We start from the raw sequence: 24,760 nt of genomic DNA, 5'->3' as shown, positions 1-24,760 counted from the left end.
CGTGTTTGCTCACATGGAACTACTCATGTGTCTGGTTAAAAATGGGAGGTATTTTCAAGGAGGACAAGCTGCCCTCACAGAGATGGGGAACTGTACTTGTCCCCAGGACTGCTGTAACAAACCATAACCAACAGGGTTTCAACACCAAAACCAAGGGGTTGTGAGGGGTGGTTCCTTCTGAGGGTTACAAACTTATGCCCCTCTCCTAGCTGGCAATGCTCAGGAAATCCCCAATTCCTGCCTCTGTCTTCACAGACAGCTGTCCCTCTATGTCCAAACTTCTAATTCTTATAAGGTCACTCATCATACTGGATTAGGGCCCACCTGACAGATGTCACCTCAGCCCCATCATATCTGCAAAGAAGCTATTCTGAATAAGGGCACATTCGCTTGACTTAAGGGCTTAGGACTTCCGTTTATGCTTTTGGGGGGATACAATTCAACCTGTAACCATCTCCCAGGGATGGCGGTCCCTCACGATCAACAGGATATCCAAGTAGAAATGGGTTAGCCATTGCAGGAGGTGTGCTAGAGAAAACATTTCCACTCCAGGCCAGCAGTTTAGGCCAGATGATCTCCAGGATTCTTTGTAGCATCAAGACTCTACAGACGTCCTCACTTTTCTCCCAGGGAGAAAGGGCCACCTTCAGGTTCCCTCCAGGACTTCCTGTTCGGACACCACCTTGTGAGGAAGGCTGCTCTCCGTGCACTGACTTAACCCAGCGCTCCCACCCCACATGGTGGTTTTGCAGGGACTCCTCACCTCCTTATATTTCACGTGTATTTACTTTATGTCCCCCAACCACAGACTGCCTATGAGCGCGAGGACTTTACTGCGGACCCTGCTGTATCTAGAGAGTGCCCAGCAAGAGGAGCTGCTCACTACATGTCTTCCAGATGGATGAACGGAAAGCCTAAACTCATGGGGCCACAATCTATCCGGGAGCCTGACTCCCTCCCTCTTCCTCTGGCTCCTCCATCTGCCCGAGGCCACACCTGCCAGGCGAAGCCTCTCAGTTTCCTGTTTCAGGTTTCCGGCGTCAGAGCAGGAGCCCTCCCCCACCACCCCGTGGAGGGCCGTCCCCTACCACCTGCACCCTGTACCATCTGGCAAAGACTGTCTGAGTCTATCTTCTCTGTCAACTGTGAGTTTCTGGTTTTGACCCAGCTCAGCATCCACGGTTCATGGGAAATGGCTCTGAATGAGAAAGTGCCCGGGAAACACTGGTTGGGCAAGGGAATAAATGAGCGAAGCAGGAAGGAGGGCTGTGAAGGGCTGCCCTGCCAGCTGCAGGATCAGCTTATATCATAATCTTTGGTAACAACACATCTACTAGAGAGTGGATGCCCCCCAGCATCAAAACACCCATGACATTCAGAAATCTCAAACTGATGTCCCCTGGCCCCCAGGCAGACCACAGCAATCAGGAGGGAGTATCCTCGCAAAGAGATCTGTGCACGTGAGTGAACCAGGCCCCTTGGAGAGTTTCATGTGTTTGTGAAAAAATAGACAAAAATAGCAAAAGCAACAAAGCATAGATTTTCAAAGTAAAAAGTCTGAACTAAAGCCCTGGGTAAGCATCATGATACGAAATCGATGAATGCTTGAAAAGAAAGGCTCTTTGCAAGTCCCACCGAAATTGGAGCAGCAAGGGGGCTGGACAGAGTTCTGGGTCAGTATTCACTTTCTCATGGGCTGACAGACCCCAATCCGGATCAAAGCCTGAAGCTCACGCCCAGCCATCCAGCTTCCACAACTGGCTGGCCTCCCTCTCCAGCTGACTGCCCACAGCGTCCCACCCAGCCACAGGTCAACAACCCAGGAAAAACCCGAGACCTGGGGTTTCCTAAAGCTTAAGCCCCTGCCCGAGTCATTGCTACCCCCAGTCAGCCTCCCCGGTGACCGACCACACACCAAACCTCCAACACACAAACCTCTCCCAGCAAGAAGGGTTCTAATGCCAGGTCCTCAGAGTACCAGAGATCACCTCCTTCATGGTGCCTGGCACCGTATGTAATCACATACTTTTTCCTTGTGATTCTCTCATGAATGCCTGTCTCCCCAACTACACACTCTGAGCCTGGGGGGGTCAGGACCTGGTTTGTTGGACCCACAGTAGCATTGCTAGCCTTCACGCCCACTGTGGACTGAACAGTGCATGACATGCTCAGGTTAGAGCAAGGAATTAGAAGCCAGGAGTCACTGGGTAACTGCAGCCCATTCCTGTGAACTCTGTGAGACTGAGTCATAGAAGGAAACTACGGAGTCCCATGGGTGGAAAAGAGCCAAGAACTAAAGGGTCTGGAAACAGGTCAATCACCTGCCTGCATGCCCGGGCAGAGCCCAGGTTCTCAGCCCTGGGCACAGAGGATCTAGTTAAACCCTCACCTCCCATGGGGCATACAGCATCACCACTCTGGGTTCAGATGAGACCCCAGAGGCACAGGGTTGTATTCAAGGTCAAGATGATTAAGTGGCAGATCAGGAGTAGGGGACAAGCACTGTGCACAAATGGTCCAGCCTAAACCCAGGCCACATGCTCTGCTCACCAGACAAGGAGACACAAACACCTCTTCCGTGTGCAAAAGATGTCTAGCCTCGTGCATGAGAAGGAAACAAGCAGATTAGAGCTATAAGGAAATGCCATGGTTTCTTATCAGACTGCCACAGATAGAATAATCTAGAGCTGCTGTGACTCAGGTATGCAACACAGAGACTCCCCTATGCTAGACAGTAACTGGCCTGGCCTTGATGGTGGGCAGTCGGACAGCATCAACGAAAAGCACACAATAAGGCAATTCCTCTTTGAAGAATCCAAGCTGCAGTAAACTTTGCACGCAGCCCTCAGTGCGGGAAGTTAACAGCCCTAGAGTCACTGGGGGCTGGGGAGCACAGGGCCACCACATGGGCTCTGCACTCAGACCACCTGGGCTCACATCCTCCTACTTGCTGAATGACTCTGGACAAGTGACTCACACACTGTGCTTTAGTTTCCTCATCTGTAAACAGTCCTTAGCTCAGAAGCTGCTCTGAGAAGTACATAAGTTAATGCACATAAAACTGAGCTATACTTGCCAAAAGAATCCAATAGGAAATGAAAAGGGTTATTCACCACGACCGAGTGGGATTTATTCCTGGGCTGCAAGGGTGGTTCAAATTCCAAAAAGCAATCAATGTGATACACCACATTAATAAAAGAAAGGACAAGAACCATATGATCCTTTCAATAGATGCAGAAAAAGCATTTGACGAAATACAGCATCCTTTCTTGATGAAAACTCTCCACAGTGTAAGGACAGAGGGAACATACCTCAACATCATAAAAGCCATACAGGGAAGACCCACAGCTAATATCATCCTCAGTGGGGGATAAACTGAGAACTTTACCTCTAAGGTCAGGAACACAACAGGAATGTCCATTCTCACCACTGCTGTTCAACATAGTACTAGAAGTCCTAGCCTCAGTAGTCAGACAAGTAGAAATAAAAGGCATCCAAATCATAAAAGGAGTAGTCAAACTTTCACTCTTCATAGACAACACAACATTCTATGTATAAAACTGAAAAGACTCCAGCAAAAAATTGCTAGAACTGATGCAGCAATTCAGTATAGTCGCAGGATATAAAATCAATGCACAGAAATCAGTTGTGTCTCTATGCACTATAAATGAGGCAGAAGAAAGTGAAATCAACCCCATTTATAATTGCACCAAAAACCATAAGATACCTAGGAATAAACCTAACTAAAGAGGTAAAAGACCTATACTCTGAGAGCTATTGAACACTTACAAGAGAAATTGAAGAGGGCACAAAGAAATGGACAAACATTCCATGTTCATGGATTGGAAGAACAAATATTATTAAAATATCTATGCTATCCAAACCCATTCAACACAATGCCTGTCAAAGTATCATCAGCATTTTTCATGAAGTTGGAGCAATTCTAAAATTTGTATGGAACCACAAAAGACCCCAAATAGCCGAAGTCATGGTGAAAAAGAAAACCAAAGCTGGGGCATCACAATACCTGACTTCAAGCTCTATTACAAAGTTGTGATCATGAAGACAGCACAGTACTGGCACAAAAACAGACACACAGGCCAATGGAACAGAGCAGAGACTCCAGAAATGGACCCTCAACTCTATGGTCAACTAATCTTCAACAAGGCAGAAAAGAGTATCCAATGGAAAAAAGACAGTCTCTTCAACAAATAGTGTTAGGAAAATTGGAAAGCCACACGCAGAAGAATGAAATTGGACCACTTTCTTACACCATACACAAATATAAACTCAAAATGGATGAAAGTCCTAAATGTGAGACAGGAATCCATCAAAATCCTAGAGGAGAACATAGGCAGCAACCTCTTTGACCTCAGCCACAGCAACTTCTTGCTAGACAAGTCTCCAGAGACGCAGAAAACAAAGCAAAACTGAACTACTGGGACTTCATCAAGATAAAAAAAAATCTTTTGCAGCAAAGGAAATAGTCAACAAAACTAAAAGAAAGCCTACAGACTGGGAGAAGATATTTGCATTTGTTCTATCAGATAAAGGGCTAGTACCCAAAATCTATAAAGAACTTATCAAACTCAACACCCAAAACACAAAAATCCAGTCAAGAAATGGGCAGAAGACATGAACAGACATTTCTCCAAAGAAGACATACAAATGGTCAAACAGACACATGAAAAAGTGCTCAACATCACTCAGCATCAGGCAAATACAAATCGAAGCCACAATGAGATACCACCTCACACCAGTCAGAATGGCTAAAATTAACAAGACAGGAAACAACAGATGTTGGCAAGAATGAGGAGGAAGGGGAACCCTCCTACACTGTTGGTGGGAATGTAAGCTGATGAAGCTACTCTGGAAAACAGCATGGAGGTTCCTCAAAAAGTTAAAACCAGAGCTACCCTATGACCCAGGAATTGCACTGCTAGGTATCTATCTATTTATTTATTTATTTATTTTAAAGATTTTATTTTATTTATTTGACAGAGAGATATCACAAGTAGATGGAGAGGCAGGCAGAGAGAGAGAGAGAGAGGGAAGCAGGCTCCCCGCTGAGCAAAGAGCCCGATGCGGGACTCGATCCCAGGACCCTGAGATCATGACCTGAGCTGAAGGCAGCGGCTTAACCCACTGAGCCACTCAGGTGCCCGCTAGGTATCTATTTAAAGGATACAAATGTAGTGATCCGTAGGGGCATGTGCACCCCAATGTTTATAGCAGCAATGTCCACAATAGCCAAACTATGGAAAAAGAGCCAGGATGTCCATCGACAGATGAATGGATAAAGAAGATGTGGTATATATACCATATCATCCATCATATATATATATATATATATATATATATATGATGGAATACTCCTCAGTCATCAAAAAGAATAAAATCTTTCATTTACAATGATGTGGATGGATCTAGACGGTATTATGCTGAGTGAAATAAGTCCGTCCAAGAAAGACAAATACCATTTGATTTCACTCATATGTGGTATTTAAGAAACAAAGCATGAACATAAGGGAAGGGAGGGAAAAATAAAATAAGATGAACTCGGAGATGGAGACAAGAGACTCTTAACTCTAGGGAACAAACTGGAGGGTTGCTGGAGGGGAGGCGGGTGGGGGGACTGGGGTAACTGGCATTAGGGAGGGCACGTGATATGATGAGCCCTGGGTGTTACATGCAACTGATGAAATCACTGACCTCTACTTCTGAAACTAGTAATACATTATATGTTAACTAAATTGAGTTTAAATAAATAATTTAAAACAATCAGAGCCATGGACGATCTCCACAGGATCCATGCCTGGCACGGGGAACGGACTGCCTTCAGTGCAGGGATGAGAAAACAATTTGATTTTCACGGTTATGGTCTTTTGAGCCACTCTAATTCTTTGTTTCGTTCATTATTTACTACTCAAAAAATTGGCTAAGCGCCAGAAAAAAGAAAAGTGGGCATTAATCAGAATCAGGGGCTAGCGCATGCTCTTCCCTGGGGCACAGGCAGTTTCTGGGTAGCTTCCAGCAGCCTCTCTCTGGGCTGCTATCTGGGGCTGGTGCCAGACCAACTACATATAGGAAGGTCAAGGTGATGGGCCCAGGGCAGGACCCCAAACATCTGCCAGAAGCACCGCAATCCCCAGAAAAGTCAGCTGTTCTCCTGCCTACCTGTGTGGACTACGTGTTTGTGACAAGGATCCATTGGGTGGGGACTGGTGAATCAAAATGGCCAGGGCCGGTGAGGGGCCATGCCCTTCTCCCTTTTCCTGGGGCCCCTTCGTGTGGAGGAGCTCTGTGAGGGAACTGAAGGGGGGCCACGGGCTGGCAGTCGGCATGAACAGCCTCAGCACCTGGTGTCCTGGAGCAGGCGGTCCCTGAAGTAGGCTTTATGGAGAGGCAAGCAGTGTCTCACTGCGGGGCTCACAATGCCTGCACATAAAGCCACATCCTTCGACCTAGCTTTTCAGTGTAGATGAAAGTGATGGCGGATTTATTCTTTTGGCCAGGTTGGAGAACATGCCTGATGTAGGTCTTTTTTTTTTTTTTTTTAAGATTTTATTTATTTATTTGACAGAGATCACAAGTAGGCAGAGAGGCAGGCAGAGAGAGAGGAGGAAGCAGGCTCCCTGCTGAGCAGAGAGTCCTATGTGGGGCTCGATCCCAGGACCCTGAGATCATGACCTGAGCCAAAGGCAGAGGCTTAACCCCCTGAGCCACCCAGGTGCCCCTGCCTGATGTATGTCTTATTTCCCAACTGGCTTAGGACTCCAGGTTGAGGAGAGATGGGAGCTCTTTTCGGACCCCCTCAGATACTCCAACAGTTGAGGTGATTCCTTTTATCTCTAAGAAACCCCTAAGAGGAGGCATGAGCCTCGTGGCCTGGACGGGGCGGTGTGGATTAGGTGGGACGCTAAGTCAGGGAGAACATCACATTGTGCCAGGCAAAGTCTCACCAGACCAGGTGTAAACCACTCGTGCACGGGGGCTTTCGAGGCTATTCCAGCTTGCATGATCTCACGGGGCTGTATTTATCCATCTGTGACCTGTTTCCCCGGTAGACGGAGGGCATATTGGGGCTGCTTGCTTTTCTCAGCTTCCTCTCCCGCACCTCGCCTACCACAGTGCTAGGCACCCAGCGGGGACTCAGAAAGCACCTGCTCGAAGGAGGAAAGCATCTTCTCCCAGAAACCCTCACCTTGCTAGGAAGCAGACCATACGGGTTGCCATGGAAACCAGATGGGCATTACTGCCGCTCTGCTCCACCGCAGTCCCCGTTCTATCCCCCATAAAAAAAAATCCCATTTTGGCTTGTCAGCCGCTGGCGGGAACCCGGCACCTCGTGGGAACTGGGCAGCGGGGCACAGCTCTGTGGATGGGGTTTCCGCCTCGCCCAGCAGACTCCACCCCGGAGCATCTGAAGGGAGGCAGCAGGCCAACACCTTGACCCCAGCCTAGTGAAACTGACTTTGGGCCTCTGCCTTCCAGCCCCATGGCAGAAGAAGCTCTGTTCTCTGGAGCCCCCGAGTGTGTGGTCACTTGTTAGAGCAGCCGTAGGAAACACCTCTTGTCCATCTCCTGCTTCTCTAAAACAGAGAGCCTGGGGCCAGCTTCCATCCTAGCAGCCTACGGGGTAGCCACAGCTAGCCCCTCTTGATAGATAAGACACCCAGAGTCACCTGACAGTAAGTGCCCCTGCTAGGACTCACACCAGGAGGTCTTGCTTCTCAACCTGATCTCTCACCGCTGGGCTCCAACCCGCCCCCGACCTTTGGCAGCCTCTGCACCTCCCCCTGGAGCCCTGCAGGAGCAAATCCCTCATCAGGGCTGGGCTGGGACCTCCAGCCTCATGTGGGCATGCTATCTGCCCAGTAACTCTCTGGCTTCTGCTAGTAAGCCACCTCTCCACTCTTCAGGACTATGCCATACCTTCCCACAGTCCTCCCCTCTTCTTCCCAATGTCCTCACCTGTACGTCCCTGAGAAGCGTCACACAGGTACGTGCCTTATTCACACCTCCCATCCACACCCCTGCACACACCTCTGTGTTCTCTGGACCTTTCTTCCCGGAGGTCCCAGCCCCTCTCCTGTGCCGACACGGGAGCACTGGCTCCCACCTTCGCATTACCCTCTTCCCTGCAACTGTACCTGTTCTCCCCTCAAACTCTCAGCCTCCCCCCATCTGCGGACCATCCCCCACAGAATGCTCAGAGCCTCTGGCATCACCCTAAATGTCCTTCTCCTAGCCCCGGGCTCCCTTAGTCTGCTGTTCCCCTGCACAGCAGAGTGGGTGAGTCACAACGGTGATGATGGCCACTCCATTTGCCCCGTGCTCCCCAAACCTGCTCTGGCCTTTGGCCATGTCCCGACAGCAAAAACAGGACACCTTCCAGTCTTCACCTGACTGAACTGCAGGCAACACCAGACACAGCTCTTCACCCCTTCTTCTGGGATCCCTTTTCTCTTGGCTTTCCTGCTCTCACTGGTTTCCTGTTACCTTTCTGACAATGTAAAGGATGCAGTTCCTGAGGACACCATCCTGCTTCCCTCCCCTCAATGTCGCTCTCCACTCTCCAGGGGCTACCTCCTGGATCCCCATTCTGCCACCTCCAGCCCCAGGCCTGTGTCTGAACAGACATGTCCATCTGGTGTCTCTAGGCATCTTCAACTCGCCCAGCCCAGAAGCACCTTTGGATCCTTCCTCAAAACTCAATCCTCCCTCTTCCCTTGTCTTAGGAAGCAGCACGGCCACGAGCTGACGGCTCTTCTCCCACAAAGACCACTTCCAGGCTGTCAGTAGGTACCACTCATCCTCCCTCATCTGTCCCTGGATTCCACAGGCCCCCATGTAGCCCTTGGGAGGGACATCACACAGAGCTACAGCCTGGGGGTCCTCCTGGGAAACGGGCCCTGAGCAAGGGGCCCCTGTGGAATCCAGCCAGACCACGACCAAGGGAGCTGGTGATGGCCGATGGAACAGCCGCTCTGCAAGGGAGTCCTGCCGCGGCTGGACTCCCTGGAACGGACTCTGGGCTGCCTGTGAAGCCATGTCACACCTGGGAATGCACTGTGGTTACTTCTGGTTTGAGCAACGCCGCACCTTCTCACACCTTAGCTGTCAAGTTAACCCTACAGCTTCAAACACACCTGCTGGTGACTCTCCATCAGGCTTATGGGGGAAGCTGCTCTGAGGCACACTTGTCCTGGCTTGGCGTGACCCTACAGCCCACTTCCGCGTGCCCCTGCCATGCTGGCCTCATCCCCTCCTAGACCCTCAAGGGTCCACCTATGTCCCTTCCTGTGCTCCGTCCATTTGGCCCCTACAGGATGCTCATCACTCAGGTCTTGGTTCCCCCGACCCTCCACTTCGGGGGTCCTCCTGGAGCCCCCAGGCAAAAGTGAAACCCTGCTTTTCTCTAACAGAGCCCCTTCCTCTTGAGAGCCCCTCCAGGCTGTGGAACTGCAGGGTTAGCAGTGCACGTCTTTATGCTCTGCCTGTGTGTTTCCTGTGACGACCCACACCCGGACGCCACGCCAGCATCCAGCCAGGGCCTCCCAGTGACTGCACACAGGAGCGAACAACCCCGAAAGGGCAAAGGAACCACAGAAACTTTGGGTGAGTCGCTTAATTTCCCTGAAGTTAATTTCCTGTTTAAGTTCCAGAAATGAGAAACAAGATTATATCTCCGCAGTGTTAATATAAAATAAAATATAAAATAAAAAAGGCATAGTTGTAAAAAAAAACACAGAAAAAACAATACCACATAGCCGGCACACAGAAACCATTCACACGTGGAACTAAAAGCCTTGATTCAACCAATACTCACTGAACGCTGACTCTGTCCAAACCATAATTCAGAGACAGCTTAGAAGGGGATGTTGGCAGCATCAAAAGACAGCGATGATCTTCCTTTATATAACAGGAAATAAACACTCGCCTGGACTTTCTTCTCTTCCTTTCCTTTCTTTCTCTTCTTTCCCTTTGTCTCTCTTGGAAAAATCTAAGTGTAATATTTTTTAAAACCTGTTTTGTCAATACAACAGTAGATCTGAAAGCACACAGTCCTGGGCCCAAACCCATTACCACTTGTGTGACCTTAGGCAAAACCAATCAACCTTTCTGAACCTCAGCTTCCTTTCCAGAGCCGCTGTGAGAATTACCTAAGGTCATGGGCAAGAGGTGCCTGGCAGTGGTCAGGGCAAGACTAAGGCCAGAGCTAAGATACTGTGGGCTCTCCACACTTCTAGAAGCTTCCAGAGCTGACACTGTGGGCTCTCCACGCTTCTCAAACCTTCGAAAGCTGCCAATACTGCCCTGTTCATCCTCCCTCTTGCCTCCGCATGCCCGGGGCTGAGCCACCTCCATTAGGACAACTGTCTAGGAGCCTGACATAAACCAAAGGAAAGACCTCTCCCTCAGATCCTCTCTGTGAGAGACAGACCATGAAGAAATGATGTCAAAGATAAACAACTACACAAAACCAAGGAGATGCTCTTTGTCAAAGATAAATCAGCAAGAGAGAGCAAGGTTAGGGCTCCGATGGGTCTGAGCAACAAGGCGGCAATCCAGATATCTAATGACATATTTAGAAGCCTAGCTAAGCTTCACATAAGAAATACAAATGGGATAAATAATTCACTAGAGAAAAAAGCTGTTTTTAGTGCGGAGACAATCACAGATTTCCATGCATCCTAAGCCCCTGACATTCTGAGTGACATTTTCTTTCTGGGAGCTCCTAAAGCCTGACTATAAGTCAAGATGGAAAGATTAAAAGTAACTGACAATGCTATGATTAAAAAAACAAAACAAAACAATACAAAAACCCCACCAGGTCCCTAAAATGAGCATTCAACCACGGAGTGTGAAAACAGAACGGACGTTTGATAAATACTGAATATTGGGATGTGGTGGCGGAGAAGAGGAGGGGGTGGGGGAGGTTGGGGGAGGAGGACCGGGGGAGGGGGACTGGACAAATGCAGCTCTCCAGTGAGCACTCTTCAGGTCATGCTTGACAATCAATGTCAAACGCTCTTTGAGCAAAACAAGTCTGGTGCCCAAAGAGAAATGAACATAAAATTCCAGAGCTCCTAGGTGATTTACAAGAATAAAATCTCGGTAACCTCAATGTCCTCGCGGCATTCACACACCAGGAGCAGCACTGTTCATTTCAGAGAATACGGGGCACAGGGAAGCCTGTGCTCCTCATAGGCCATCACTTCTTGAACCAACAACAAAAACAGGATAATTAATAACTTTGTATATGGTACTACTACCATTTCTGTTACACACTGTTACTATCATGTGTACTATTGTTTATTTACTTATTTTTATTATATTTTTATATTAACATATTATTATAATATGTTAATCGCCATACAGTACATAATTAGTTTTTGATGCAGTGTTCCATGATTCATTGTTTACGTATAACACCCAGTGCTCCATGCAATCTGTGCCCTCCTTAATACACATCATCAGGCTCACCCATCCCTCCACCCCTCTTCCTTCTAAAACCCTCAGTTTGTTTCTCAGAGTCCATAGTCTCTCATGGTTCTTCTCCCCCTCTGATTTACCCCAATTGATTTTTCCTTTCCTTCTCCTAATGTCCTCCATGTTATTCCTTATGCTCCACAAGTAAGTGAAACCATATGATAATTGACTCTCTCTGCTTGACTTATTTCACTCAGCATAATCTCCCCCTGTACCCTTCATGTTGATGTAAAAGTTAGGCATTCATCCTTTCTGATGGCTGAGTAATATTGCATTGTATATATGGACTGTATCTTCTTTATCCATTCATCTGTTGAGGGGGTATCTCGGCTCTTTCCACAGTTTGGCTATTATGGACATTGCTGCTATGAGATCCTAGCTAATAGGATCCAACAGGACATTAAAAAGATTATTTACCATGACCAGGTGGGATTGATCCCTGGGATGCAAGCATGGTTCAACATTTGCAAATCAATCAATGTGATAGAACAAATCAGTAACAGAAGAGAGAAGAACCACATGGTCCTCTCAATTGATGCAGAAAAAGCATTTGACAAGATATAGCATCCGTTCCTGATTAAAACTCTTCAGAGTGTAGGGATAGAGGGAACATTCCCCAATTTCATAAAATCCATCTATGAAAAACCCACAGTGAATATCATCCTCAATGGGAAAAAGCTGACAGCCTTCCCATTAAGATCAGGAACATGACAAGGATGCCCACTCTTGCCACTATTGTTCAACATAGTACTAGACATCCTAGCAACAGTAATCAGACAACAAAGAGAAATAAAAGGTATTCAAATTGGCAAAGAAGAAGTCAAACACTCTTTCTTCGCAGATGACATGATACTTTACGTGGAAAACCCAAAAGACTCCACCCCCAAATTACTAGAACTCATGCAGCAATTCAGTAACGTGGCAGGATACAAAATCAATGCACAGAAATCAGTGGCTTTCTTATACACTAACAATGAAAATACAGACAGGGAAATTAGAGATTTGATTCCATTTACAATAGCACCAAGAACCGTAAGATACCTGGGAATAAACCTAACCAAAGAGGTAAAGGATCTGTACTCGAGGAACTACAGAACACTCATGAAAGAAATTGAAGAAGACACAAAAAGATGGATGGTCATGGACCAGAAGAATAAACATTGTTAAAATGTCTATACTGCCTAGAGCAATCTGTATGTTCAATGCCATCCCGATCAAAACACCAGCGTCATTTTTCAAAGTGCTGGAACAAACAATCCTAAAATTTGTATGGAACCAAAAAGACCCCAAATCGCCAAGGAAATGTTGAAAAAGAAAAACAGAGCTGGAAGCATCACATTGCCTGATGTCAAGCTTTATTACAAAGCTGTGATCACCACAACTGCATGGTACTGGCACATAAACAGACACACAGACCAATGGAACAGAGTAAAGAGCCCAGATATGGACCCTCAACCTTAAGTACTATTGTTTATTAATATACACATGTATTACATACACACGTATGCTGATCACAGCCCAAATTCCTCTGGCCAGAGGTTGTGGTGTATGACCTACTTGCAAATTAAATATCTAGGAGCTGATCACACAATCCAAATCATTTGACTCCACTTTTTATCTCCACGTTTTGGAAGAAAACAGACTTCTATCTAGGAAATATTTCGCTAATCACGTGCTTCTACCATTTAATGTAATAAGAGCTTTTAAGAACGTCTGCCAGTAACCAGCCACCTTTCTCCCCACTGCCCATCCATTCCTCCCTCCTCCCTCTTGGGTAGTGTAGCAAATTTTAATTGGTCGCCCTTGGCATTCTGATTAAAGAATTAAGCTAAAATGAAGGATCACACATGAATGGCGGCACAAAGCTCAGTTAGCCAAGCTGTACGACTCTGGACCTGGAAATGTATGAACAAGGGTCACCGATTCCAGACTCCCGGGAGATAGGACCAGAGCTACTCTACCTGGCTCCGAAGCTCTCCCATTTTCAGTTGCTGTTTGCACTGCTCTTGAGAAGGACTCCAAGAGGCGCTGATCTACTTAAAGGCATCTCTTTACCACCTGATCATCGCCCTTCGAGTCAGGCCCCAGCTCTGAGGCAAAACCCAGAGAGGACTCGGCCACCAAGTCCCTGTCATATCATTAAACTTAGCAGCAATCCCCGGCACTTATGATTTCCCCAGTTGAGAGATGAAGACACTGGGCTCAGAGAGTATCTGTGAAACATAACGTGGCCGAGATTCCATCGAGAAAGCTCCAGTCCTAACCTGTCACTTACTACATAAGTGACTCTGAATACAGCTCGTTACCAAGAAGAGCACCAAATCCTTCAACTAGCGAAACTAGTTCAAATATAGGCAAAATAAAATACCTTCCCAAAGAGCATTAGCATGGGGACCAAATCAACGTGTGGAAAAGAGACTGCATTTTTAAACACTGCACAAATACAAGGTATTGTATAAAAATATAAGTCATTACAGCTTATCAGCATCATGATGACTCCAAATTGACAGCAATTAATTCAGGGGGAAGTGCACAGGTAAAGATATGCATCCCGAATCTAGGATCAGAAGAAGCTTGTCGTAAATGGAATCCAGTTTGAGGGGTTCCCACGGGGTCCCGTTGCTAATCGTCATCAATATAAAAAGAAGCAAAGAAAGGAAAAATAAAAGCATGATAAAACCAGTAAGAATCCTAGTGTTCAGATGGTGTTTTTGGTAAAAATGGATCTTCCAAAGATTGTGGCCCAGCCTGAGCATCGCACTGCCCTCGTGAAGGCGTACCCCTCTCATATGCCACTCTGTGGGCATTCTACAAGCAGAAGACCCAGAGATCTACCAAGCAGTAAAACTGATGCCCCCTCCTCTCCCACTCAAACAAACAAGCAAATAGAACCCAGAGGCTTCCTGAGTTTTTCCCTCCCCTTCAGTGGGCAAACTACACCCCCCTATGCAGACCTACTCAGCCACATGACCACCAGTGACCAAGTTCTGTAAGCTCTTCCTTTGGATCCCTCTCCTCACCCAACCTACATCTCCTGCCCTCATCATACATCCACATCTCCTACAAAAGTCTGGATTTAACCTTCTAAGCCATTCTCCTTTTGTATTCAGAGTGGCCTTTGGAACATGATCTGCCCATATTAACAGGCCACTCCCTGGGTCTCCAGTGCCTACTGTGGAGCCTGACATCCAGAACCCTCCACAACCTAGCCCATCCTTCCCAGAACTTCTACTTAGGTAACCTGACCCAGGGTACATGGTGGCACAGCCCGACGTAAACCCGATCTAACTCTAAGGAGCTCTGTGCTATGTTGGGCTTTGCTTGTTTCTCTGTCCGTCTCTCTCACAGGCTCTCCCCATGGCAGGGACCATGGCTGTTCATCGTCTAGAATGTGGCTTACACAAAGACGGGTTCTGTTCTTAGTTAAGAGTGATCCAGGTAATCTGGACAAACTATCCCATCAAAAACAATTCGAAAAGTTGACCAAAAACAACCAGGTTGAGACCATCCGAGAACTAAGAAGGAGTAATAAAAGACGAGGCCAAGACCTAGCAGAACAAAGAAATTCAGAGAAGTAGGTATCCCCACATCTGGGGTCACCTCGTTTCAAAGGGCACCTTCCAAATACCAGAAGCAGCATCCCAAGGGCAGATAAACTCTGCAGAATCCTTAAAAGATCTGTAGAACTGGGGAGACAGAAACTCAAGTCCAGGGACTCCAAGGAGAGGTCGCCCTGATGAAGACACTGAGCCTTTGGTTGGTACAGATGACTTAAGAGTAAAGATGAGCCAGAAACAGGCCAGCCCTTAAAAGACCTGAAGCCCTGGATCTCTCGTTTACTAGCGTGCACCCCAGGGCAAGCTCCGCAGCCTCTCTCAATCCCCCATCCACAAGATGGTAAAAAGAGCAACACCTCCGTAAGGAGGCTAATAGGATTATGAGTTCATATCCATGCAGTGTTCAGAACTGTGTCCAGCTCTAGGTTCTGCTGTACACAAGTGAGACGCTGTAAGTTTTTGTTAAATAAATAAAAAGAAGAGAATTCAGTTCAGCAAACACACTGCCTGGCCTGGCCTCTCTCTCTCCAGCTGCCTCTTCCTTTATTTCTCTGTATTCAATACCCCAATTCACACATCAGTCGTACTGAGCTGCTTTGCTTCACCAAATGGATCTTGCTCATTTCCTATCCTTTCATCCGCCCTTTCTTCCCTCTGCCTGAAGTCTTTCTTCTCTTAACCGACTTGGAAAGCCTACAGCCATGCTTCAAGAACTAGTTAAAATATGACCTCCTCTGGGAAGCATTTCCTTGACCCTCTCTGAGGTAATTACTTCCTCTTCCTGGCTCAGCTAGTCTTGATTTCCTTTTTAGCATGCTGTTCATCAAACTGTTTTGATCTCTTCTGTTTATGTGTCTGTCTTCCCCATTAGTTTATAGCACGAACTATGTCTTATTCATCCTTTTTCCCAAATACTAAGCATAGCAGTAGTTCCATGATGACTAGTGAGTAACAAATGAATGATTAACTGAATAATTAATTAATTAATTAATTAATGAAATGTACTCAGTGTTTGCTCTCAGGCTAGTGCAGCTAAAGCATTCATCATATCCAAGCAAGTACAGGGCAGTTAAGAATTCTTACTCTTCTAAAGCTTGAAGCATGCTCCCGGGGTCCTCTGAAGATAGAATGTCAATCATTTGGTCATTGAGAGCAAGGTCCTCATTGACATCATCGGGTGAGGTGAACTGGGAGTGCTCCAGCTTGCTCTCATGATGCTGAACCTGCAGAGAAATTTCAGAAACAATTGAGTGGGCCTTCTTGTGAATATCATGTGCTGAGAAAGTTATGAGGGAAGGCAGGAGTCAGAGAACCTTGCTGGCCCCACTTGTGAGCAGAGTAAACTCAGACAAGACACTGTATTTCCCTGGGCATCTACTTTCTCATAAAAAAAAAAAAAAATGGGATTTTAGTTCTAGTAGCCCTGCATGTGCATATGTGGATATTGTGCATATTAACAAAACAATGGATGGAAAGACCTTTGCAACCTGTAAAGACCTGTAAAGCATTTCACCATCATCACCATCACCACCACCACTGTCACCATCATCACCTTCACCACCACCACTGTCACCATCATCACCACTATCATCACCACCATCATATCATCACCATCATCACATCACCATATCAGCCATCAACATCATCACCACCAACACCATCATCATCACCATCAATATCATCACCACTATCAACATCACCACTATCAACATCACCACCAACACTATCACCATCATCACCACCAATCACCATCATCACCATCATCTCATCACACCGTCATCCTCACCATCACCACCATCACCACCATACCATCATTATCATCACCACCATCATCATCATCCACAGCATCATCATCACCACCAACACCACCATCATCGTTACCATCAGCAGAACCACCACCATAATCATCATGCAGACAGAAATTCTAGTTGGCAGATGGACTTCAACTTCACGCATCTGGCTGGTTTCTAATCAGAATATAGAATTGTCAAATGGAAGTGACAAGGGAGATAATTAAGCCTGACCCAATGATTGGATAGCTCTATCTGTTTTGTCCTTATTGTTGATTCTGCAAAATGGATGATAACTATAGTTAGTATTTAAGAATTCCTGTCCCTGTGGGTTTTATGTGTTATTATCACAAAACTGTCCCAACAAAATAAGTGCTATTGCCCCACATTACATATAAGAAACCATAACTCAGAGGAGTAAAATAACATGTGCATCCACACAGCTCATGAAGAGTCAGGGTTGGTATCTGGTCCCAAATCGGTCTAACTTCTAGGATAGAAGGAGTGAAGAAGTCTGTCTTGTGTTTTATAGCACACACTGTCTCATTGGTTGCCTTGAGTTTCCAAAAATAAAGAAAAATGTGAAAAGATTTCATTCTGTGAACTTCAAGGGTCTTCAGACCCTTGAATCAACACTTTTCTTTTCTCTCTGCAGGTATAACGATCAGCCTTTCATCCCCAGGAAATGATTCCTGCTCCTTCATCAAAGCAGTGGGGAAGTTTTGTTCTTCTGTGATGGATAATGGCTTTGGGAGACAAGCCCAAGGTCTGATGAAAGGGGTCCTTTTTCTCCTCCCCCCTTTTGCCTGCTACAGACACTGTGGACCGATCTCACTTTGAAATGACCATCCTCTCCTCTGGGAAGCAGACACCAAGTGAACAATGGGGACAAGACCTCCAGCCTCCAGACATGGCCCCCAGAAGCCAGATCCAGCCTACACTTGGCCGCCTGAAGCAAGTGTTTAAATTCACGGGCCTCAGGTTCCTCAATACAAATAAGGGGGAGAGATGGCAGATGTTCCCTTCAAGGTGCTGGGCCCCTGGGTGACACTGAGTTGCAGCAGCTCCAGCACTCCCAACCCTGCCACGGACGCTTACTTCCCACAGTGTCTTCTGGTGGCGGCCCATCTCACTCTATGAACTGCTGCCCTGATTTCCTTCCCCTCTGTCCACCTACTGATGGGCTGAGGGCTCGTACATTTCCTCACACATTTATTCAGCACCCTCCAAGCACCAGGCTCCATACCACACAGCGGGGATGGTGGCAGATACAATCTGTTTTCTACCCATGTCCCCTCCCCCTTGCTGTTTCAGTGTCCACTAGCCGAAGATCCATCAGCCAATACCTATGCTCCTTTCCCTAAAGGCTTGTGCTGGCCTTCAGAGCCCATGCCAGGGAAATAACATCACCCTTTGTCTGGGCCCCTGTGGGAACTCTGACAATACTGACTCCCTCGGTGGCCGTCCATCTTGTTCATGTTCTCTCTTCAGGCTATGTGTTCCAGGGACCTCAGAGATTAAGATACATACCTTGGAAATGCCCACCAAGGCTGGAAGGGGGAGGCTTGTTTAGGCACTCTGTAAATTTATTAAAGATAGCATGATCTCTCCCCCTCCTGATGCAGACGGTGCCATGAGATCTAATGAAAGGGTAGCTGTCAATTAGGTGCACGCAAACCCTTGAAGGAAGTGAGTCCTCTGCTCTCACTAAAATGCCCTCTGCACAACCCCTCACTCTATACAATCTGTGGACTAAGGCCTGGACTTTGTGGGACTAGCTGCATAGCAACCAGATCACCCCCAACCTGATCACCTATCAGTAAGTTATCCTAAATAATAAAGTCTGTGTAAATGGTATGGAGTTGCCTGCTTCGTTCTCTGGTCTCCAAGTGTCTTCTCAGTGGGGAGAACAGTCCTTCCTCCCCCACCTTCTAACAGCTCCATTGCCCCCATGTCCTTGACCGATGACCAATGGTGTATAACATATACCCCAGCTCCTTCCCTCCTTAGGTGGGATGACTCTGAGGCTATTTTCCTACTCTCTGCTGAGTTCCTGGACAAGGTGAAGCTCCAGGGGCCCAGAGTGGTAACGTGACCAGCTGCCTTCCCTTCCTGCCTCACCTCCTGACCCCACACAAATACTTCCTGGGATCAGTCCCCATATAAACTACTTGCATTTGGACCCCGGGCCTAGGATGTGCTTCCGTGGGAACCCAGACCAAGACAGGAATAGAGAGATCAAGACATTCACAGATGAGCCCAAGAAATTAGGAGGTGTACTATGTGGGGTCTACGGAGGCTAGCACAGGAACTGAGAAAGACGGCTCCCAGCCCAGCCAGAACTATGCTCACTGAAGGGCAGAGAGGATCAGAAAAGCTTCCGGTGTGAGTGCGGTGAGCTCACGCTCTCAGGGAATGCTGAGTCACTGGGTCGATTGGGGCTGAGGTAGGAAGTAGACAGTGGTAGCAGAGGTTGGCAGAAGCCGGCCAAGGGGGCTTCCCAAGCCAGGCTGAAGGACCTGGTCTCCCCATGAGGACGAAGTGAGCCAAAGACCTTTCAGCAGGGAGTGTGGACCAGGACCTGAATTAGCATGGCATGAATACAGAGTTGGCCACACTGACAGTGCTTGGGGATTCAGTCAGACCACAGGGGCACTCAACCCTGGCCACCTTCTGGAATCCTCCAGGGAGGTTTAAAAATGACTAATGATAAGGGCACACCCTGGGACCATCCAGTCAGAGTCTTTGCAGGTTAAGCCTGGAGATGAGCATGTGTCTGTCATTTCCCCAGGGATTGGGACATCCATCCAGGGCTGAGACCCATTGAACTGGAGGACAAATGCCAACCTCACGTCTACTGTCAACCCAACTACTTTCCAGGAACACGACGCACATGGAGACTCACCCCATGTCTGGTGAGCAGGCTTCCCTTCAAACACTGATATCGAGCCATGAAGAAAAGCGTGACCCAGGTCAGCACAAAGGAGACAATGGAGGCTGCGAAGAATCCTGCCACATGAAGGCCATGGTTTGGGACGACCTAGGGGATAAGAAAGAGAGAGGGGTACTTGTCCATAGTCACGCTTCACATCTTTCAGTCAGGTTCTAAGGAAGAGTTACAGCAGAAGAAGCAGAGAGACTGGCCTGGCTTTGGACCCACTGGCTGAGACTGTCTCACCCTGAGACCATCGCTAGACTTCTCAGAGTCTGTTTCCCTATAGCGTGGCTTCCACGCAGTGCGTCTGGAGCACTGAGCAGGACAAACACTGCCCAGGAGCCCAGCATGGTGGACCATCCACCCCCAGCTTGGCAGACCGCACGCACCCCAGAACACTACGTTCGGGAATCCATCTGTAACAAACCTAATGTGCACTAGGAACCCGTGAGCTGTGAGCTGTTTCGAGTCAGGGTCAGAATCTGTAGTGTTCTTTCCTTCTCCCCACACCATGTGCTCCCCCTTCCCAAGAGCACTGCAGAGGCAACCCGCGGCACTGGCCTTCAGGTCCATGCTGGAGGAGGCACGGGGCAGGGGAGCCTCCCACAGTCAGAGGCGGCTGGCTGCCAAGCAAGCCGTCAGCTTGCCTTAACACGCCCAGCCCTCTCTCACGCCTCAGAGGCACCCCTGGGTTCCGGCCCTCGAGAGCCTGGGACAAACGTGCATCCCTGACAGGCTGGGAGCAGCCGTCATCGGACAGCTGTGAGAAGCTGATTGAGTCCTAGAGGCTCCACCTTCAGCCCCTCCTCCAGTTCGAGACCACAGGAGCTGCTGGCATCTGACAAGCACTCTGTAGAGGTCAGATGCAGGACCAAGACACACTCACACTTACATATGCATCCGAACCAGGAGGACTTGTGGAAACACGCGTCCCTGTGCCCCATTCCGAACTTCTGATTCACTAGACCTGGGCACACGGACTCGGGAGTGGCTTTTCCTAGTTCTGAGCTGCTGAGCTGTTTGTCTGAGGAACACACTGAGAATGGCTAGGTTAAGGGTTTCACAAGATTTAACACCTTGAATTCTCCCAAAGACACTTTGATCCAAACAAGGAGCTCTAGATTTTTAATCCTACAGATCTGGATGGAAATGCCGCCTCTGTGATACCCTGGGTGAGCGACTTGACCTCCAGCAACCTCACTTCTCTCATCTGTAAAATGGGGATAAAAATACCTCCTAGAGGGGCGCCTGGGTGGCTCAGTGGGTTAAGCCTCTGCCTTTGGCTCAGGTCATAGCCTCAGGGTCGTGGGATAGATCCTGCAGCAGGCTCTCTGCTCAGCCTCCCCCACCATCTCTGCCTGCCTCTCTGCCTACTTGTGATCTCAGTCTGTCAAATAAATAAATAAATAAATAAATAAATAAAATCTTTAAAAAAACATACCTCCTAGAATCAGGATTAAACAGAATAGTGATAGAGAGATTAGTGCAAAGCCTGGCTCATTTATTAATCAACAATTATTTACTGAGTATTTGCTGTCTGCCGGGCTGTGAGTCGGGGTTCTTCCTCCCTTGGTGTGAGGACACTGGGTGTGTGGGTACTGACTGGGTCTGACCCAGGTCCACCTCCTATTCACAGGTAAGGGGGACTGCAAACAGCAGAGCGGGTGAAGCTTGGGCTCAGGACCCAGACCATCTGGGTGCGGCACCATCTCTGCCCTATTGGTCATATAGTATTGGTCAGATGAGTTCATCTCTCTTTGCCTCTGCTCCTTCCCTTGTAAACTGAGACAGTAGCCCTCCAAAGGTCGTACAGAGGATTAAACAAGAATATGAGTGAAGTTGAATGAAGTCACTAAAAGAGCATCTGTCTTTTAATACTTGCTCACTAAACACCAGTGTTTCTTGCCACGTCTTCCTTTGTGGGCTGTGTAAACAAAGGCAACTCCTTTGGCACAGTAATGGAGAAGCTATATGGCGGTGATGAATGAGTCATTTTACCAGAAGGTGGCCTCAAAAGCAGACCTGGACTGAGAGCCTCACATTTTGATAACACTTTTCATCCCTTCCATGTGCCCAAGATGATTTTCCATTTATTTGTGTTTTCTTTAGTTTCCCCCAGCAGGGTTTTGTAGTTTTTAGTGTATAAGACTTTCACCTCCCGATCAAGTTTATTCCTAATTATTTTATTCTCTTTGATGCGAAGCATAATGGCCAGCCATTTAGCCTGACAAGGGACCCTCAGACAGGCAATGCTTGCTCCAGAGTTCACTGCCAGATGCGGCTTTGTCAGCTCAGATCACAACTCGCACAGTCTTCTTTTGCCCAATCCTGCTTCCTCCTTCTTCCTTTCATGGGTGATCACTGGTTGTGTTGGGGGAGGGGCAAACCACCCCAAGTTTGATGATTCACCAGGAGGACCCAGAGGTTGGCCTAAAGTCATTCTCACTGCTCTGAGTTATTACAGGGAGAAGACACAGAGCAAAATCAGGACAGGGAAAAGGCACAGAGGATTAAATCCTGAAGAAAGCAGAAGCAAGCTTCCAGAGTCCTCTCCCAAGGCCATCAAACAGGACTTGTTTAGTTCCTCCAGCAACGGGTATAACAACACAGCAAAGCTCATGAGAGACTCAGTGCCCAAGGCTTTGATCCAGGACTGGTCCCTTAGGCACCCTCTCCCTAGTAGGTACCAGTTCCAGACTCCCAGAACAAAAGCAGGCCTGAAGAATAAAATGTATTGTTTATAACACATTTATATACATTTACTTGTATTTATTTATATTTGTAATATGATAGCTTCAACACAGTGAGCCACTCTTAATAGTTTGGGGAATCGTGGCAACTATTCTGAATTCCACATTCTCATACATTTGCCAAGGGCTAATCTTGCAGGCAGGCCATCTCAGGCCAGATATATTAACTCTTTTCTGCACACTAGTAAACATATTATACCCCAAACTCTGTCTCAGCATCTGCTTCCGGAGAAGCCAGTCTGTGACTAGTTTAATTAGGAATGGCTATAGATTATAAGAACATTAAATGTATTACTTAGGGGCTAGAAGACAACAAAAGCAGGCCTGGTTCCTGTGGGAACAATGCAGGCTATAGTCCAGGTTAAATATGTCTCACAGACCAATAAGGCCTACCTGACCTTCAAGACAGTCAAAGCCAAGTAAAGTCAGAAACAGGAGCTTTGGTCCATATATTGGAACCTGAATCAAAGAGCAATGGCACATAGGACTTTTTTTGGCTATTGATTAATCAACCTTGGTTCAAAGATGCTGTTATCAAATACAGTCAGGGAAACAGTTCTGTTTTCCATATTTGAATATCCTCCTGATTCTAAATATTACATTTTAATTAACACCAAAATGACATGCAATTTCTCCATTTGTGCTGGAAATAGCCCTCTGTGCCCTGATAGGTATAGCTACCGGATAAGAAACGAACAAACAAACAACACATTGTATAAATATGAATAACCGCACAGAGGTTACATTAAAATATTGATGGAAAGGAAACAAAAAGATCTGTGTCCAAAAAGAACAAAGGGGATATTGATGAGCAATTTGTTTTTAGGATTCCTCTTTCACAGAAAGTAAGTGCTTCTTTTTTTCCAGCTTTAGCAAGAATAATGGGGAGATACAGGGAATTAATGGCATCTCATCACCCAAAACACGCTAGTCCCTAGGCTAGATGCATGTGATGAGTTTAATTGTGTCTTCCAAAAAGATACGCTGAAGTCTTAACCCACAATACCTATAAATGTGGCCATAATTGGAAATAAGGTCTTTGCAAATGCAATCAAGTTGAATTCATATTGGATTAGGGTAGGTCCTAAATCGAATGAATGTTCCCTAAAAGGACAGGGAAATGTGGAGGCAGATTCACACAGGGTGACCCACGTGACCATGGAGGCAGAGATTGGAGTGATGTAGGTGCAACCAAGGAAGGATCCCAGGAGCCATCAGAAGTTAGGAAGAGGAAAATCTTCTTCTCTAAAGCCATCAAACAGGGCACAGCTCTGTCAATACCCTAATTTCAGACTTCTCACCTTCCGAACTGTGACAGAATAAGATTCTGTTATTCTAAGCCCCCAAGTTTGTGATGATTTGTTATGGCAGCCCCAGAAAACTAACACGGTATGATACACGCTTTCCATCATTCGACCTTCAGCAATCCTATGGGGTATGTATTATCCCCAGACTATTGATAGGTAAATGTAGATGGAAAGAGATTAAAAAATCAAAGTCCATAGCTGAAAAACCAGACCTAGCCCTGCTGGACTCCCAAGTCCATGTTCTCCTCCCATTAGATCACACTGCTTTTATCCAGGGAGTTGTGTGGCTTTCTAAAAACATTTTTAGTCCCAACCTCCCATACCTGCCTGACTGATGAGAACCAGAAACAAAGACTACAACAGAATTACACGCAGGGAGGTAGAAAGGTAGAAACTGTACTATAAAATGTAGAAACAGATTCCTCTGTCTTCTCCTTTCCTACTTCATGAAGAAGAGCTGGTCAGCTGGGTCAGGCCACCATGCTTGTCTCCCTCTTCCCACCTCCACCTTCTCTGAATCTCCACCTGAAGTCTTGCCCTCCTTTGGCCATTCACGTGGCCAAGAGAATTTGAAGAGTAGAGGCAATGTGGCAGGTCATTGGGAACAGGACCTGACACTGAGGCAGGAATGAATGACTGTTATCTAGGAAGAGGCCAAAGGTAGGGTAAGCTCTTCCAGATCCTGCCATCTTTCTCCCTTCTCTATTGCAATCCCTACTTTCTGATACCAAGTAATAAGTGCATGTAGGTAGAGACTGCCCGCTTGGGGCAGGTCCACTCATAACTCTTTCTTCTTTCAATCTGCATTTATCAGTATCAGTGTTGCTAAATTAAGCTAGGTCTTGCTCCCCTGATCTGCCCAAAATACCTCTGCTATTCAAATTTCCTCCTCCATGTAAATGGCTAAAAGAGAGTAAAATCTTAA

General features: G+C 47.0%; 1 protein-coding gene across 6 annotated transcripts in view; it reads right to left on the bottom strand.

Annotated features, from left to right (window-relative positions):
- Positions 1 to 24,760, bottom strand: part of EVC2 (EvC ciliary complex subunit 2) — a 123,369-nt gene that overhangs the window by 71,534 nt on the left and 27,075 nt on the right. For 5 of the 6 annotated variants that reach the window (XM_047718852.1, XM_047718850.1, XM_047718851.1 and 2 more), the window contains exons 8-9: positions 19,749 to 19,883; positions 16,137 to 16,276 (exon numbers count right to left, since the gene is read on the bottom strand). In XM_047718852.1, the coding sequence (XP_047574808.1) occupies positions 16,137 to 16,276; positions 19,749 to 19,883 (275 nt within the window). The remainder of the gene's footprint in view (positions 1 to 16,136; positions 16,277 to 19,748; positions 19,884 to 24,760) is intronic. The other variant, XM_047718853.1, reaches the window with a different exon arrangement.

The sequence above is a fragment of the Lutra lutra genome, chromosome 2 (genome assembly GCF_902655055.1).
Source record: "Lutra lutra chromosome 2, mLutLut1.2, whole genome shotgun sequence".
Taxonomy (NCBI): Eukaryota; Metazoa; Chordata; class Mammalia; order Carnivora; family Mustelidae; genus Lutra; species Lutra lutra.
This window is presented reverse-complemented; position numbering and strand designations above follow the sequence as displayed.